General features: G+C 41.1%; 1 protein-coding gene across 11 annotated transcripts in view; it reads left to right on the top strand.

Annotated features, from left to right (window-relative positions):
- Nucleotides 1-13,634, top strand: part of LRRFIP1 (LRR binding FLII interacting protein 1) — a 115,270-nt gene that overhangs the window by 45,488 nt on the left and 56,148 nt on the right. For 7 of the 11 annotated variants that reach the window (XM_075094103.1, XM_075094100.1, XM_075094099.1 and 4 more), the window contains exon 2: nucleotides 4,169-4,255. In XM_075094103.1, coding sequence (XP_074950204.1) covers nucleotides 4,169-4,255 — 87 coding nt within the window. Of the gene's footprint in view, nucleotides 1-4,168; nucleotides 4,256-11,466; nucleotides 11,485-13,634 lie in introns of all 11 variants that reach the window. The other 4 variants (XM_075094107.1, XM_075094106.1, XM_075094096.1 and 1 more) reach the window with 1 other exon arrangement.

Here is a 13,634-nt window from a genome sequence, read left to right as displayed (position 1 = left end):
GTTGATCATTTAATGACCAGCCTGATTATAGCATAATACATTTCTGCCCTGTTGGAGAACAGCCTCCAAAAGCTTGTGCATGGCCTCAGATGAGCAGGGTTTGGAAACACTGTGATAGGATTTTGGACTTGTGCAGCTGGGGGACTGTGTTTGCGCTTTGTCAGATGAGGGCTTTCCTGGGGACTTGTGAGTATTCAGGGCTCTTACTGACCTTCCCACGGACTCTAGTGGTCCTGTTTCCTTAAGGTGCCAAAGGGAGATGGATGAATAAGAGCATTTTTAAGTCTTTCTTAACCAACTTCACCTGAGGAAATGAAACAAATTTTACATGACAGAAGCATTTGGTTCATGCTTAATTGTTATCTCAATGCTATCCGTATCACTGATACCATCAGAGACTGTTGCTTATTGTATTGATCAGATCATTGCACTGAGAATTTTTTCTCCTTGAGTGTTTCTTGTCATCTGTAGTTTCATTTTGCTGTGGATTTCAAAACCTTTTAGGGAAGGATGGCTGGTTTCTTACAAACTACCTTTGTCCAGCACCTAAATCATATAAATAGCACCCAGATACTGCTGAGAACATGGTTAAAAATGTAACAGCCAGTTTACTCTCAATATTTGATGCAGAATACCAGACCTTAAGGTAGGAACTAACAGCAGCCTTTAGACCTACAAGCTGAGGTTACTAAGAAGCCAAGAGCCAGGCTCTTTATGGGGATGCATGGTGGGAGGATGAGAGGCAGTGGTTTTAAATTGAAAGAGAACAGGTTCTGGCATGACTGGGGATGGTGGTGGTGGTGAATATTCATTGTGAGGGTGGTCAGGCATTGAAGCAGAAGCCTGGAAAGGCTCTGGAGCAGCCAACCTTGGAGGTTTTCAAGAGCCAACTAGACATAGGCCTGAGCAACACGGTGTGCATATGATGCTGACCTTGCCTTGAGCAGGAGGATGGACTGGAGACCTCCCAAGGTCCCTTCCAGCCTGAACGATTCTGTAATTCTTTGCTTTGATGTGATAAAAATGAGTTGCTTTAAAATACTAGTGTTCTGGATGGAATAATATCATGCTGACTTCTTACAAAGGTTCTGGTAGGGTATGTGCTGAAGGAAAAATTTGTTATGCTAAACAAAGTTTAAAAGTTATTTAAAAGGATGTTTCTCGTGTTTGTATTGAAAGATACTTAATGCTAAGAGCCATGTGGCCATGGAAACAAAAAGTTCATAAGTAAAAGGTATGCTTGTTCCAGATGTAAGCTATTGTTAGTCAAAGATACTAAGTAAAAATGTGTTTTCACTCTTGCATCTCTTAAAGGTTTGTGGATTAGCTTTGCATGAGCAGGGGGAGGACTACAAAGCTGAAATAGAATAAATTAGAGACACCGCATGGATTGGCACTTAAAACTGAAATGATCATACATGTAACCTGTCATTTATGAGGATGTTGCACAAAGAAAAATTAATTTAGCTTACTGCAGTTGGTATCAGTATCTAGGGAACTGGTAAGCCTTGTTCTGAGGGAGGCCTTAGAATAACTTGCTAAACTTCCCCCCCCCCCCCCCTTCCGTTTTTCAAGTTGCTTAATTTAATTGTATAATGGGACAATATAAAATTCTGCAGCATAGCTAGCAAGCATGTTAATCCTTTGGCCCTGATCATAGGAGGAAAACAGAAGGGGTAATACTTATATGTGTGTGTTAAGTACAAAAGCTGAATTTTACATAGAGCTTTTCTAACATGAAAGCTCAGCTGGTTATTGGAATTCATAAAGATGGTATCTACAATAATTTTTACATCAAAATAATCTTGTTTCTGCCTTTCTGGCAGGTGGGAAGTTAGAGGTACACAGTTCTGTACTGTTTGGTGTATCTTGCTTATGGAGACTTTAAAGTTCTTTTTTTTTTTTATATAGAAAAAACATAGCTAACTGTTAGCACTGATGTTCTTCAACCAGATCAGGTGCAGTTTTCAAATGTGTGCGCAGAGTTAAGTTTCTTTACTTTCGTTTTTGTGCTGTTCCTTAAGACTACTTACAGTTTGCATGTCAGGATGAGGGTGTGCATCTCTAAGTCATAAGGAGTCAAAGGTATTGTTTGAAGCTCTATCTCCTGTTCTCTCCCTCCCCCAAAAAATGTTAACATGATTACAGCACATTTATGTAGTCACAAACAATTTCAAACATTGCAGGTAAATCATAACACTGCCTGGTAGGGATTCTGCCTAGTATTTGCCCATCAGTAGGGCTGTGGGGGTTGGCTGTTGGTTTTTGGTTTGTGTGGGGGTTTTGTTGGGGGGGGTGTGTGTTTGGTTTGGTTTTTTGGGGTGTTGTTTTTTTCTTTTTTTTTTTTGAGAGGGTGTGCATGGACAAACTGCTTCAGGTTGGTAAGTGCTGTTGCAGCCACAGTCCCTTGAAAACGCTTGTGTAATGCATACCCTCACCCCTGAGCCAGCTGTCATTTGGCTTCATACATAACAGTACACTGTGATGGTGAGAGGGGACAGTTTTTGAGCACAAGTGTGGAGGTTTGCTCTAGGTATGAGACCACAGGTGTGTTTTGCGGTTTCTCTCCATGGCAGAGCCAGTTACCTTCAAATTCAAGCAATGAACTGAAGAGAGAGCAGCACCCTGTGCAACACTAACCCTTTTCTCTTTCTGCCATGGGTATTTTAACAGAAAAAAGATTCCCCCCCCTCCCCTTGTTACAAGTCATTTTTCAGGCTGAAGTTATCTGTGTTGCAAGAATTAAACTCAGTTCATTTGAACAGGTTGTGTTTGCACAAGATGGATCTGCAATAGTCATCAAAAGGAACCTGCCTGCCTACCAGTTCTAGTTTGGGGACAGCGGAGTAAAATGGGCGAGAAAGTTGATAACTGAACAACAGCAGTATGTAGGAATTGGGACTGTTTGTGGTGGGGTCTTGAAGTGTGACATGAACTTAATTTTTAGCCTAGTGACTGTATATTTTAGATTTCGTTATTGTTGATGAGGATTTAAGATACCCAGCGCTGCAAGGTTCCCAGTCTTTCTATACATCAGCTTGTGCTTAGCTTTCATTAGTCCCTTTCTGTTAGCTGAAAACTCCATCCAGCCTACTCTCTTTTTGGCTTTTTTCCAGTGGTTTGTGTTTTTGAACGTTGTGGCCCTTTTCCTTTGAGTGGTGAAGATACTTAAAGAAGGGAAAAGAAACTACACCTTTTTTTTTTCCTTCTGCTCAGAAGTGCTAGTGAAAGTACTGACATTCTGATTTTCTGTATGCTTGACCTTGGTATTATTGCAGTTTTTCCTGTTAAATTGGATGCTGTACATACGGGAAAAGGTTTCAGAAGCAGATGAGTTAGGTGTAAGGCCAAGGTGACTAGCTGAGCAGTGCCTCTTGCTCCCTCCTGAGCTATTCTGAATTACACTGGATGAACTGCTCGCAGTCCCAGTGTACCAAGCCTGAGCTCACTTTATCTTTTTCTCTAGAAGACTAACTGGTTTTGCCTGGGATTAAAAGTAGAATATTAAAAATGTTACTGTATAGCATGTTCCAGCACTTCCAACTGGGCTGCGATGAAAAAGCATTCTAGGTCTCCTGAGAGGGCCCATTCTTGGCAGATTCCCACTCCAAAGAGGTTTGGACTTGAATATAGGTGTCTGGAGAGTTTAATTGAGTTAGCGCATTTTCTCAGGTTCCCTACTCTCTCGCCTCTATCATTTCAGCCGTTGTTGTGCATAGTCAGGCTGAATGGCAATATTTAACTGTTGTGCCCATGTATGGATGCACAATATCAGTGGTTAGGAAAAATGGCACATAATGTGTTTGCTGTTGTTTTTATTGATTTATTAATTTGAACAATCTGTGTGCGGGGCGGGGGGGAAAAGCGAAACCTGCCTGCCTTAAATCTTGCTGTTTCCTCTCTGTCCATGCAAATAGTAATTAAAGAAATGCAGGGCACTTCTAAACACAACTGCTAACCAAAGGTAGTGCCTACACGAGGGTGTATTACCTGCCTGTGAAGCATAACAAGTTATGGAAGGCAGGGCCACTACTTGCAATAGGGAATTAACTCCTACAGATGTGTTTATAGTCTTACGGAGTCAAGTCTCCCTATTTCATGCCCCGCTTAACAAGCGCGTTTCACGTATTGTCCAGCTTTTATTTCATTGCTGTGTTCCCATTCGCAGGCTGAAGCAAGACTCGCAGCAAAGCGAGCGGCACGGGCAGAGGCACGGGAGATCCGAATGAAAGAACTGGAGAGGCAGCAGAAAGAGGTATGGTCAAGGCTTTGGGGGGTGTTTTGATCATCTTCTTTATCAAATATAATCCGACACCCTGGAACAAAGAGTTTATCTATATTTTGTTGAAACGTTAAGAGTCTGCATGGAGCTAATGTTGATCATAGGATAGCAAATAAAATATCCTGGAAAAAAAATAGGGTTTGTGGCAAGCATTTTGTCTTGGTGAAGCCAGTATAATTATTCACAGAAAAAACTGGTGGTTAGTTAGTAATCATTGTTTAATATTAAACTTTGAAGTACGCAGCTCGTTTGTATGTGCGTTTGGGGGGTGGATTATCACTTTAGAAATATAATGAATACGAAAGACTCTTGGCCGTTGTATAATTCTCTACTTGCAAGTTGTTTTGCTTCATTTCTGTGAAGCTGGCACTGTGGTCGCCCCCATTTGTAAAAATGATGGTCTGCTGTTGGCAGAAGTAACGATAGAAACCAAACTTGGCAAAGCCTTAACTTCTCCAAAGTGTTTGGACTGAATGCGTGGTGTAGTCTCTCCCAAATTCTGGAAGAGCTAGTTGTTTTTATACCATCAGCAAAGTTTCCATGCCTCTGCATGTCAGCATGATCGGATAAACCGAAAAGGCTTGTTCGGCTTCTGTTGTGTTTGACAAGTAAGAGCTGTATTAAGTGTCATTCTCTCCACTCTGAGAAACTGAGAACAGCATTTGTTTTGAAGCTCTGGAAGCTAAAGCAGTGCTATTAGATGGGGCTGCAAGCACGGGTTGGCACAGGTGGACTGAACTAGAAGGGCTTCAAACTTGTATTAGTTAATGTGCATTTAATGAAACAGCAGAACAGACAGAACAGGGCCAGCAAAAATCATAATTAATTTTTTCCAATGATTTTGAAGGAAAGGGAAGAAGTAAGGAGTCTGGGAACAGGGTATGGGAATACATAGTAAGAATAAATTGACATCTGTGCTTTAGGGTGCAGAGAAGGATTCACTTTAGCTTTTAAACTGTGAATGGGATGTGATAGCAGGCTAGTGTTGGTGCAGGCTACAATAATCAGCCTGGAACAGAAGCACTTAGGCAGTTTGCCCGTGCTCAGCTTTGCTGGAGTGACACATTGAGTTGAGGCATGTCTGGATGTGTCTTATCACCCTGTAGCCACAGCAGGGTTAGATGTACCTGCAAACACACCAGGAGTTAGAGCTGCAGGGGAGAGTTGCTGCAAGCACAGTGCTTGTGGAAGAGAGGAGCCTTTTTCTGCTGGAGTTGCTGCTTTTTGAAGGATGTTTCTTAGAACGTGGACCACAGTCAGAAGACCTGGACCACAGATAAGCATCAGTACTGTCAAGTTGCCTGCTGTGCCTGCAGCCTGAGTGATGGGACTTGCCAGGCAACCTTTGGAAGATCTGTGGTAAACAACCACTAAGTGTTTTGTTTGGGAGCAAACTAAATATGGGTGTTGTGGCACCTGACAGTGGTGTTACCATTTAGTTTGCAAGTAACTTTAATGGAGCTGATGACCCCCTTGAAGATTAAAAGCTGATGCTGCAAAGGGTGTCCCAGCAAACTGAAATTTTTTGGTATGAGAACTAAAGCTTGTGTGCGTGCTTGTGCAGTTAATAACCTGAAGAGCTAGTGACCTGAAAATCTGTGAAAACTTCTTTGCATAAAGAGAAATCGCATGGTACAGGATGTCGCTCTGAAATACCAAATTCAGTGAAAGCTAAGCCAGATATCCACTACAATCTGTTCTGTGATTCACTGGCATAAATTACGTAATGTTTATTTAATATTTTGCAAGCTTGGGAATTCTTTAATTTTTTTTTTTTCAAATAGCTTGATCTCAGCCTCCAGATGCAAGGTAGAGCTAGTAAGGATGGCTGTAGGAAGTTTTTCATTGCCAAAAATATCTTACAGATATAATAAAACATATATATAGAAATATATGAATATATATCAAAATAATATATAAATATATATAGAAAATCCCAAGCAGCGATCAACAGAAGAGATTTGGCACCTACCCCTTAGAACATACTGTGATACTGGTGTCTGTACAGCTTGTTGTCTACCATCTTCATTATCCTTCACAAACTTTTTCAGAGGAATAAATAGCACATTCCCACTACTGCCATATTGAACAACCAGCACTTAAAGCACTTGCTTTACTACTTCAGAAGGCTTTTTAGAGCCAGTTACAGGAGTTAAAAAGCAATAAATAAATCTATTGCATGTGTATGTACTTGTTCATGCTTAAAGCAGTGTACATGCCCTGACAGGCTTCTTGTGGAGCATGGATTACTTGATAATATGTTTATATTGTTGCTCTGGGTTAAAAGTTTCCAGATGTTACCATCACAAGCTATAAACATGGCAGTATAGCTCTTGCTGGGAGTGAAGTATTATGTTTTAATGATTTAGATTTGGACTGGAAATTGGTTTCTTCCTGCCCATCATCTAGCCTTAATGACATTTCTTAATCTGTGCTTCACTTTCATAATTTTAAACAAATTGGGTGATTTTTTGCATCATGAGTCTACGTACGTGATTTAATTAATGTTCTGTTGCCTTTACAGAAGACATATCAATGCAAAAGGACCAGGTATCTGAGATTTTTGTTCTTATGAATGTTTCTGTAGGTAGAATGATCAGCAACTTCATTAGAAAGCTATTAAAATGCCCTGTAGTGGTTCTGTAGGCTAGCCATATGTGAAGAGTGCACCAAAGATTGGTCACAACTGTATAGTCAAGCCCATTGGTAAATGGTGAGGGCTACACAATACCATATCAAGCTCCTCTTTTGGCAGAAATTATTTCATGTAGCACACATAATTGACATCAGAAGTTATTGCAGTCAGTTATTTTAAAATCATGTTCATCATCAGCCACGCTATTGAGGAGCTCCTTTTCGTTCAAAAGGAACATAGATGAGAAGCTCATGGCAGGCAGCTTGCCTTGAGATGATGGCGATAGCATTAGTAAACTTGGCTTGAAATATAAGGTGACTCTAAGAATCCTTCTGGAAACTTAATGTGAAGCAACATACTGCTGTAGTAGAACAATAGTTGGAGAAATTTTATAGCAGAACTAGAGGGGCCTTTGGAAGAAAATGCTCTGAATTGCAGCGTGAGGTGCGGGAAAGTTACTGTGGAAGGCTGCTGCTGTTCACTGTGGTGGGGCAGGATTTTGCAGGTGTGTTCCAGAGGCAGTATCATCTCATCACCTGGCATCACATCATGCCAGACAGCAGAAAGAAGGATGTGTGCGCCAGTGTTTTGGGGTTTGTTTGTTTGGTTTTTTTTGTTTTCCCAGGGAGAGGAAGGTAAGGAGGAGAGCAGTAAATGAAAAAGTGTTTTCTGAAGAAGGAAAATGAGCACAAGAATCATGATCTGATATATGCTAACTTACGAAGATAAGGGTAGTGTTCACTCTTGAATCACTTATCAGTTACGTGTGCATATATCTATATATTTAGTAGAGAAGGAGTTCCTGGACATAAGGCTCTAAGAAGGGCACAGATCTAGTAAACATAACTGCTTGAATGTTTCTGGCTTCTTATTCTGTGCTGCTTTGTTGTTGTTATCCACCAAAGATGTAAATAATTAACCTGGAGGTCACAGTAGGTCCATTGCATAGTAAGTCAGTACAGGAGAGCTGTCATGGGAGACAATGCCAGTGCATGTTCTGAGCTGAAAGGGCCATTATAATAGATGATACTTGCTCCCTTTCCTGTTTCCATGCCGCTGGCGCTCACCCAGCTGGTGGGAGTCAGAGCAGTGATGGGTTGTGTTTTACCATACCGTGCTGCCACAGTCGTGAAACATTTGGCTTTACAGTTGCAGAGTCTAAAGCCAGTCCATTTAGCTTGTACTGTAGAGATGTGTTTGGAACTGAGAAAAAGGCTTGTGTGCATTCAAGTGTTTACTTTTAATTTATGCAGAAGAGCAAGTTGGCAGTTGCCAGCTCAGTTTTTCTGAGTAACAAATTGTTAATTCTCATGGAGCTACCAGGTAAAACAGAGAAGAATTTTTCTGCGGTCTTTTTTATTTTTTTTTCTTAGAAGCTTGGCATAAAATATATTAAAGCCTTTTTTTCCCCAGAAATATTTAACAGTAATATTTCAAGACACGTAAAAGCTGCAGCATTAGGGCTAATTGTAGAGAACATTTCATGTAGGAGTACCTTCTGTGTGTTCTGCTGGCAAGACTTTAAATGTCTCTTCGAGGACTAACACTTGGAGACCACAGCTTAAGCTGATATTAGTGCCTGAAGTGAAAAGAGAATGATCTCCTCCCACTCCTTAATCTGCAGAATAAGATTCTTGCTTGCCAGTTCACACAGCAGATGAGCCTGTACTTTTAGTTCAAGGCAAAAGCATCATGCTTGTCTCCTTGCTTCATTTTCAGCTCTCACTTTAGGGCCACAGAGAACTTGCCTCTGCTATTTTGTAAGTGGGTTCTTTACCAGCATACTCATTTGCATGTACTTGTCCTCCCTTGAATTCACATTTCCTTGGAATAAAATATGTTACCAGTACTCTGTCGTGGGTTTCTTTTTTTCTGTGTCAGTTCCTTAAGTAAATTTAATGTACTAAAGCCAAGTTAATGTGGGCAAAAGACTTGAAAACACTCTTGATTTGCTCCCCCCTCCTGTTGACTGTGTCTTAGGCCCCTTCTTCCTTTGCCAGAATTTAGTGGCTGCAAGTCTGATCTGAGTCAGTGGGTCCCATGGCACAGTTGGCATTCGGGATTGTTTGAAGCTGTTTAAAATCCCAGGGAGTACCAGAAAAACTAGAGAAGAGCAGTGTTCGTGTGCCTTGAAGGGAAGGGGAGAGACTGACTGTGAAATCTGGTGCTTGTATATACAGGGAAGAAATTAAGGACGTTTGCAATGGTTAGGTGTATATTTTTGTACAACCAGCATGAAGATGCACAGGAAAAATTGGAGGGGGACAATGTTGAAGGTGGTTTTAGAAGAGTCTGAATTTCTCCCTTCTGCTGCCATCTAACCATGCTTCACTGGCTTATTCTGTCTGGTTCAAAAGGTATTTCTATGAAAAACTTTACTTTTGTGGGAAACCTTATATGATGAGGAAACCAGGAAAGCAGTCTGCCACTAATACTGTGGACAAAACCACATTTTTTGTCATGCTGTAATACAGGAAAGTGCTGCTTAAGACATTTGACTGCTTAGATGACTATTGACTCCATTAAGCTCTTTGTTGGGGGGAGGGGGGCATTCCTGCATAGAAAATACTTTTTAAAAGTTTTTTTTTCTGTAACATGCTGTCTAAGAAGGACAATATGCTGATGAGACACCAGTTGCTTCGGAGCAGAGCTGCTGTAATACCTGTTAACTAACAGATTGCCAAAAAGTTCCAGGTTTTATAAAAAGTTGGAACAGTTATGATGATGCACTTGGCTTTGTCCCTGTGCCCCTCTCTCCTGCCCTCCGCAGTGTCTGGCCATCAACAGACATATCTTATCCATTGGCAGTCTGGGTCCTGGACACAAGACCTCCTGTGTGTCTTGCTTTGCACTCAACAGGAATACCTGCTATGCCAAGCCTGAAGCATTAGGGTTTGGAAAAGAAGACTTCTGTGGTGCTTCCTCGAAGTGTAGGTGAAACAGCATGTGAAAGTTAAAGCTTAAAGGTTAAACAGCTACTTGGTAATTGCCACATCTAAACCAGTGATGGTTGGCTTCTCTGTATGGATGAAAGGCACTCTGTGTGCACAGGAGAAGGAGAAGATTGGAGTCAGTACGCAGTCCTGAGAACTGTGGGAGGGCTTAGTTCATTTTCCCCTTCAAGGTTTTCTTAATAAAAGGTAAGCAAGGTGATTGGTGTGCGGGAATGCTAGCTTCAAATGTGCTTCTCAGTTATCCTCCCTGCACTTGTAGGAATAGGAATTAACACTTCTGAGTTATTAAGCTTGGTTTTGCAGTTGTCCTTCACAACCACAAAGGGGAACCTGATCAGGCCACGGAGGCAGGGATTGAAAGAAGTACGCTCTGCTTCCCAGCACTGGGATCTGGGTTCACCTGAGGTTGCCCAGAAGAGCAGTGGATGGCAGGGATCCCCTGAATATCCCAAAATAGGAGAGACTGACTACCTTACTGACCAGCTGAAGGACTGGAGTCAGAGCACTGTACTGTTCCCCCTGGGTTGTACGCAGAGCAACAGGGGTGGTGCTGGTGTTTATTCAGCATCTGTGCTTTATCTAAGAAGTTAAGCAGTAAGGCAGCTGAGGGCTTTGATACCAGAGCTGTGATACGTTTCCTGCGGATACAAAGCTGGGTGTTCAGCAGAGAAGTGGGAAGAATGAAGCTGCAGTTTTCTTCTGGATTTGTGTATCCAGTTAGGTGTTTCTAAACAAGAAGGGTTTCTTGCTTTAGAAGTGCTAGGAGAGATGCAAAAAAACCCATTTCTGTTTCCATGTGGATTTACAAAGCTGATCAGTCTGCCCTTGACTGATCAGCTTTCTCCACTTAAACAAAACTGAGGTGCATTAGAGTGGCTGTAATGTTTTTGTGTATTATTAAAATGGTTTGAGACTATGGAACAACTTTGTAGAGTCACCAGTGTGTTTATTAGTGCTTGCAAATGGTGTGAGGCTCCATGGAAGCATTAAAAATTGAAAAAGCAACCTGCAGAGACCCTCCAATGCTGGTAATATATGTGCAAGAAACTTTCAGAGAGTTTTAACAAGCTAACACTGTGCTGTACACTGGTGGAAAATGTATAGCAATTGATGCTTTTGTAACTATGCTTAGTCGGTTAAGGACAAAACTTGTCCTTAACAGAAGAACAAATTTCCTGTGGTAAATGCTGTACTCATTTAAATGTGTAGATGCACAACTGTCATCCTAGGTGAATATCTGGGCATCCGATTACTTTGAAAGGTGGGGTTAAAAAAAGCAAGAGTTCCTAGCCCACAGCTGGGTTAGGCTCTGGTTGTATGCAAAGTCTAGGAAGCATGTGCCTCCAAGAGCCTAGCAGGTATGAAAACAGGAATGCTGTATTTTAGCTGGGCACATGGAGGAGGCCTAGAATGTATATGCTGCTTCATTCTGCCTAACTCTACAGGGCTTCAGTGTGCACTTCTTTGTATTCATGTTTTGCTCCATATTCTGTATAAATTATTTTCTTCCCTTTAGAATGAGCTATGGAACATTGCATTGCTATTGATCCATTCACGCTAGCTTTTGTTTCCTTGTTTCTTTCCTTTTCCCCTAGATCTATCAAGTTCAGAAGGTAGGGCTTGCTCTTCATTCTCGTTTGCATGTCTGTATTCCCATGTTATGAGTCTTGCTAGCATTTCAGAAAAACCTCTTAAGAATGGAAGATGCACAGCAGGCTTTGTATTTCCATGCCATTCCTTCCTTCCCTCCCATAGTCTTGTGGGGTGGATAATGAAGGGGAGTGGGGAAGATGACTCATGTAAAATGTAAAATGTATCTGGTCAGGCACTTAATTTTTTCTACAGACTGTTTGGCAAAGAATAAGCAATGAGCAGAAGAGTAATTTGGCAAACCAGCCATCATAGGAGAGTGTGGTGGCTCTGTGTATCACCAAAAACCATACAGATGTTTCTGTGTTGAAGGCCAAGCGTATTGCTGAAAATATTTCAGGCTGGGCAAGCATCTGACAGGTGCCAGCAGGACGAATGACTTTCAGATGACTTTGCAGGAAGTCACTGAAGTAAATCAGGGATGCTGCGTTTGCATTTGAAATCTTTTGATAAAGAAACTGTATGGCCTTTCTTCCAATGTGACCTAGGCATTGTATATGCTTTTATATTGTTTAATCCTCTCTCACCTCAGTTTAAAGTCATGATATCTTCCCTCCTCCCAGTTTCCTTCTCATAGTTCCAAACAAAGGCAAAGATAATAATAATGATAATAGCCGTAACTGAGGTAATTTGCTATGTAACAAGAGAGCTTTGGGTTTTGTGTTATGACCTTTGGCTGTTGTATACTTCCAGCATGTGAACTGTGTGGTATCTAGAAAGAGAAATGGCTCCAAAGAGATTTTGCAGGGAGGGAGAAAGCATATATTTCTTCAAGCTTGCCATTTGCTATCTTAATGAATATTTCTTTTTTTCCTGAGATTTTTATTGCTTGCTGAATGATAAATATGTCCTAAAACCACAGCCTGTTTGTTTTTGTTCTGGCACTACAGTAGCTTTAACTGCACGTTTCACTTGCTTGACCTAGCAGTGTGTGCTTCTTGGAAATGCTGTTTTCCTCTTCAAGTGAAGATAGCTACTCAAATCATGTGCTCTGGTACTTAATCCTGACCCCGTCAATTTCGCAACAAATATATCTTTCTCTTGTTTTTATTTGTGGAGTTGACTATGTACTGAGTGACTCAAATGAACATCTGCCCATGGATCACCAGGCTCATTATCAATCTCCTTTATAGGAACTAATTTAATCTTCTGGTACATATGCAGCTTCATGGGCAACAAGGAGGTTGTTTACTATTGGTGTCCTGACATGGTTGAGAAGATAAGTGGGTTAGCCTCACAACATCCCATAGCAAGTTTGCAAGTCTAGCAGTTTCACCATCACTTAGTGAGCATATCTGATCTGGAATTCTCTCTCAACGGTATTAATGTCATTAATGATTTAATTGTAATATCACTTTTCAGAGTAGAAGGGAACTTGAGTCTGGCAAAGGCCTCTAACTAAAGACTGAATGAATGGATAAGCACGAGTTCTTCCTTTAACCCATGTGACCATTCAAACCAGACCCCCTTGGCGCAGAATAGAACAGTTGGTTTAGAGAAAGAAATGGGAAGTGGCTGAGGGGACAAAATACCTGCGACTTCAAATGCTGCCAGTTAAATCCAGAATGAGATGTGCCGTTTAAAAGATTATAATTTAATAGTCTCAAGGCAAAACCATTCATTAACATCTTTCTTTAGGGGATATTAAGCATATAGCTATGTAATTTTAAATGGGGGAGGAAAAAAACCTAAGTGGAACTTAACTTGTGACATAAGGAAATACCCCTTAAAAGACTTATCTCCCTTTTGCAAAACTGAATTCAGAAGCCTATGTCAGAAAGTAAGGAGAGCAGAGGGCAGGAAAAGGAGGAAGCAGACCTTACAAAAATTATTAACGTGTTTATGGATCCTTCTTATGTGTGAGAAAGGATTCTTCATTTTCAGTGGTGTGGGTTTTTTTAAATTTTGATTTCTAGTGTTAGAAAATGTTGTTATACGTCTCTTGGGGGGGGGGGGGGGAAGCTTCTAATAAGGCTTTGCCTGACCTGATTTACTACAAAGGATATAATCTGTAGGTCCCAATCATGTACACAATCCTGACCAGCTGGAGTTCATATAATTTTCAGGGGTTATTTTCAGGATGCGATGTACAGAAAAGTCTGTTATAAAATTA

Source organism: Phalacrocorax aristotelis, chromosome 5 (genome assembly GCF_949628215.1).
Source record: "Phalacrocorax aristotelis chromosome 5, bGulAri2.1, whole genome shotgun sequence".
Lineage (NCBI taxonomy): Eukaryota > Metazoa > Chordata > Aves > Suliformes > Phalacrocoracidae > Phalacrocorax > Phalacrocorax aristotelis.
Note: the sequence above shows the minus strand (reverse complement) of the source record. Positions and strands in the feature narration are given on the sequence as shown.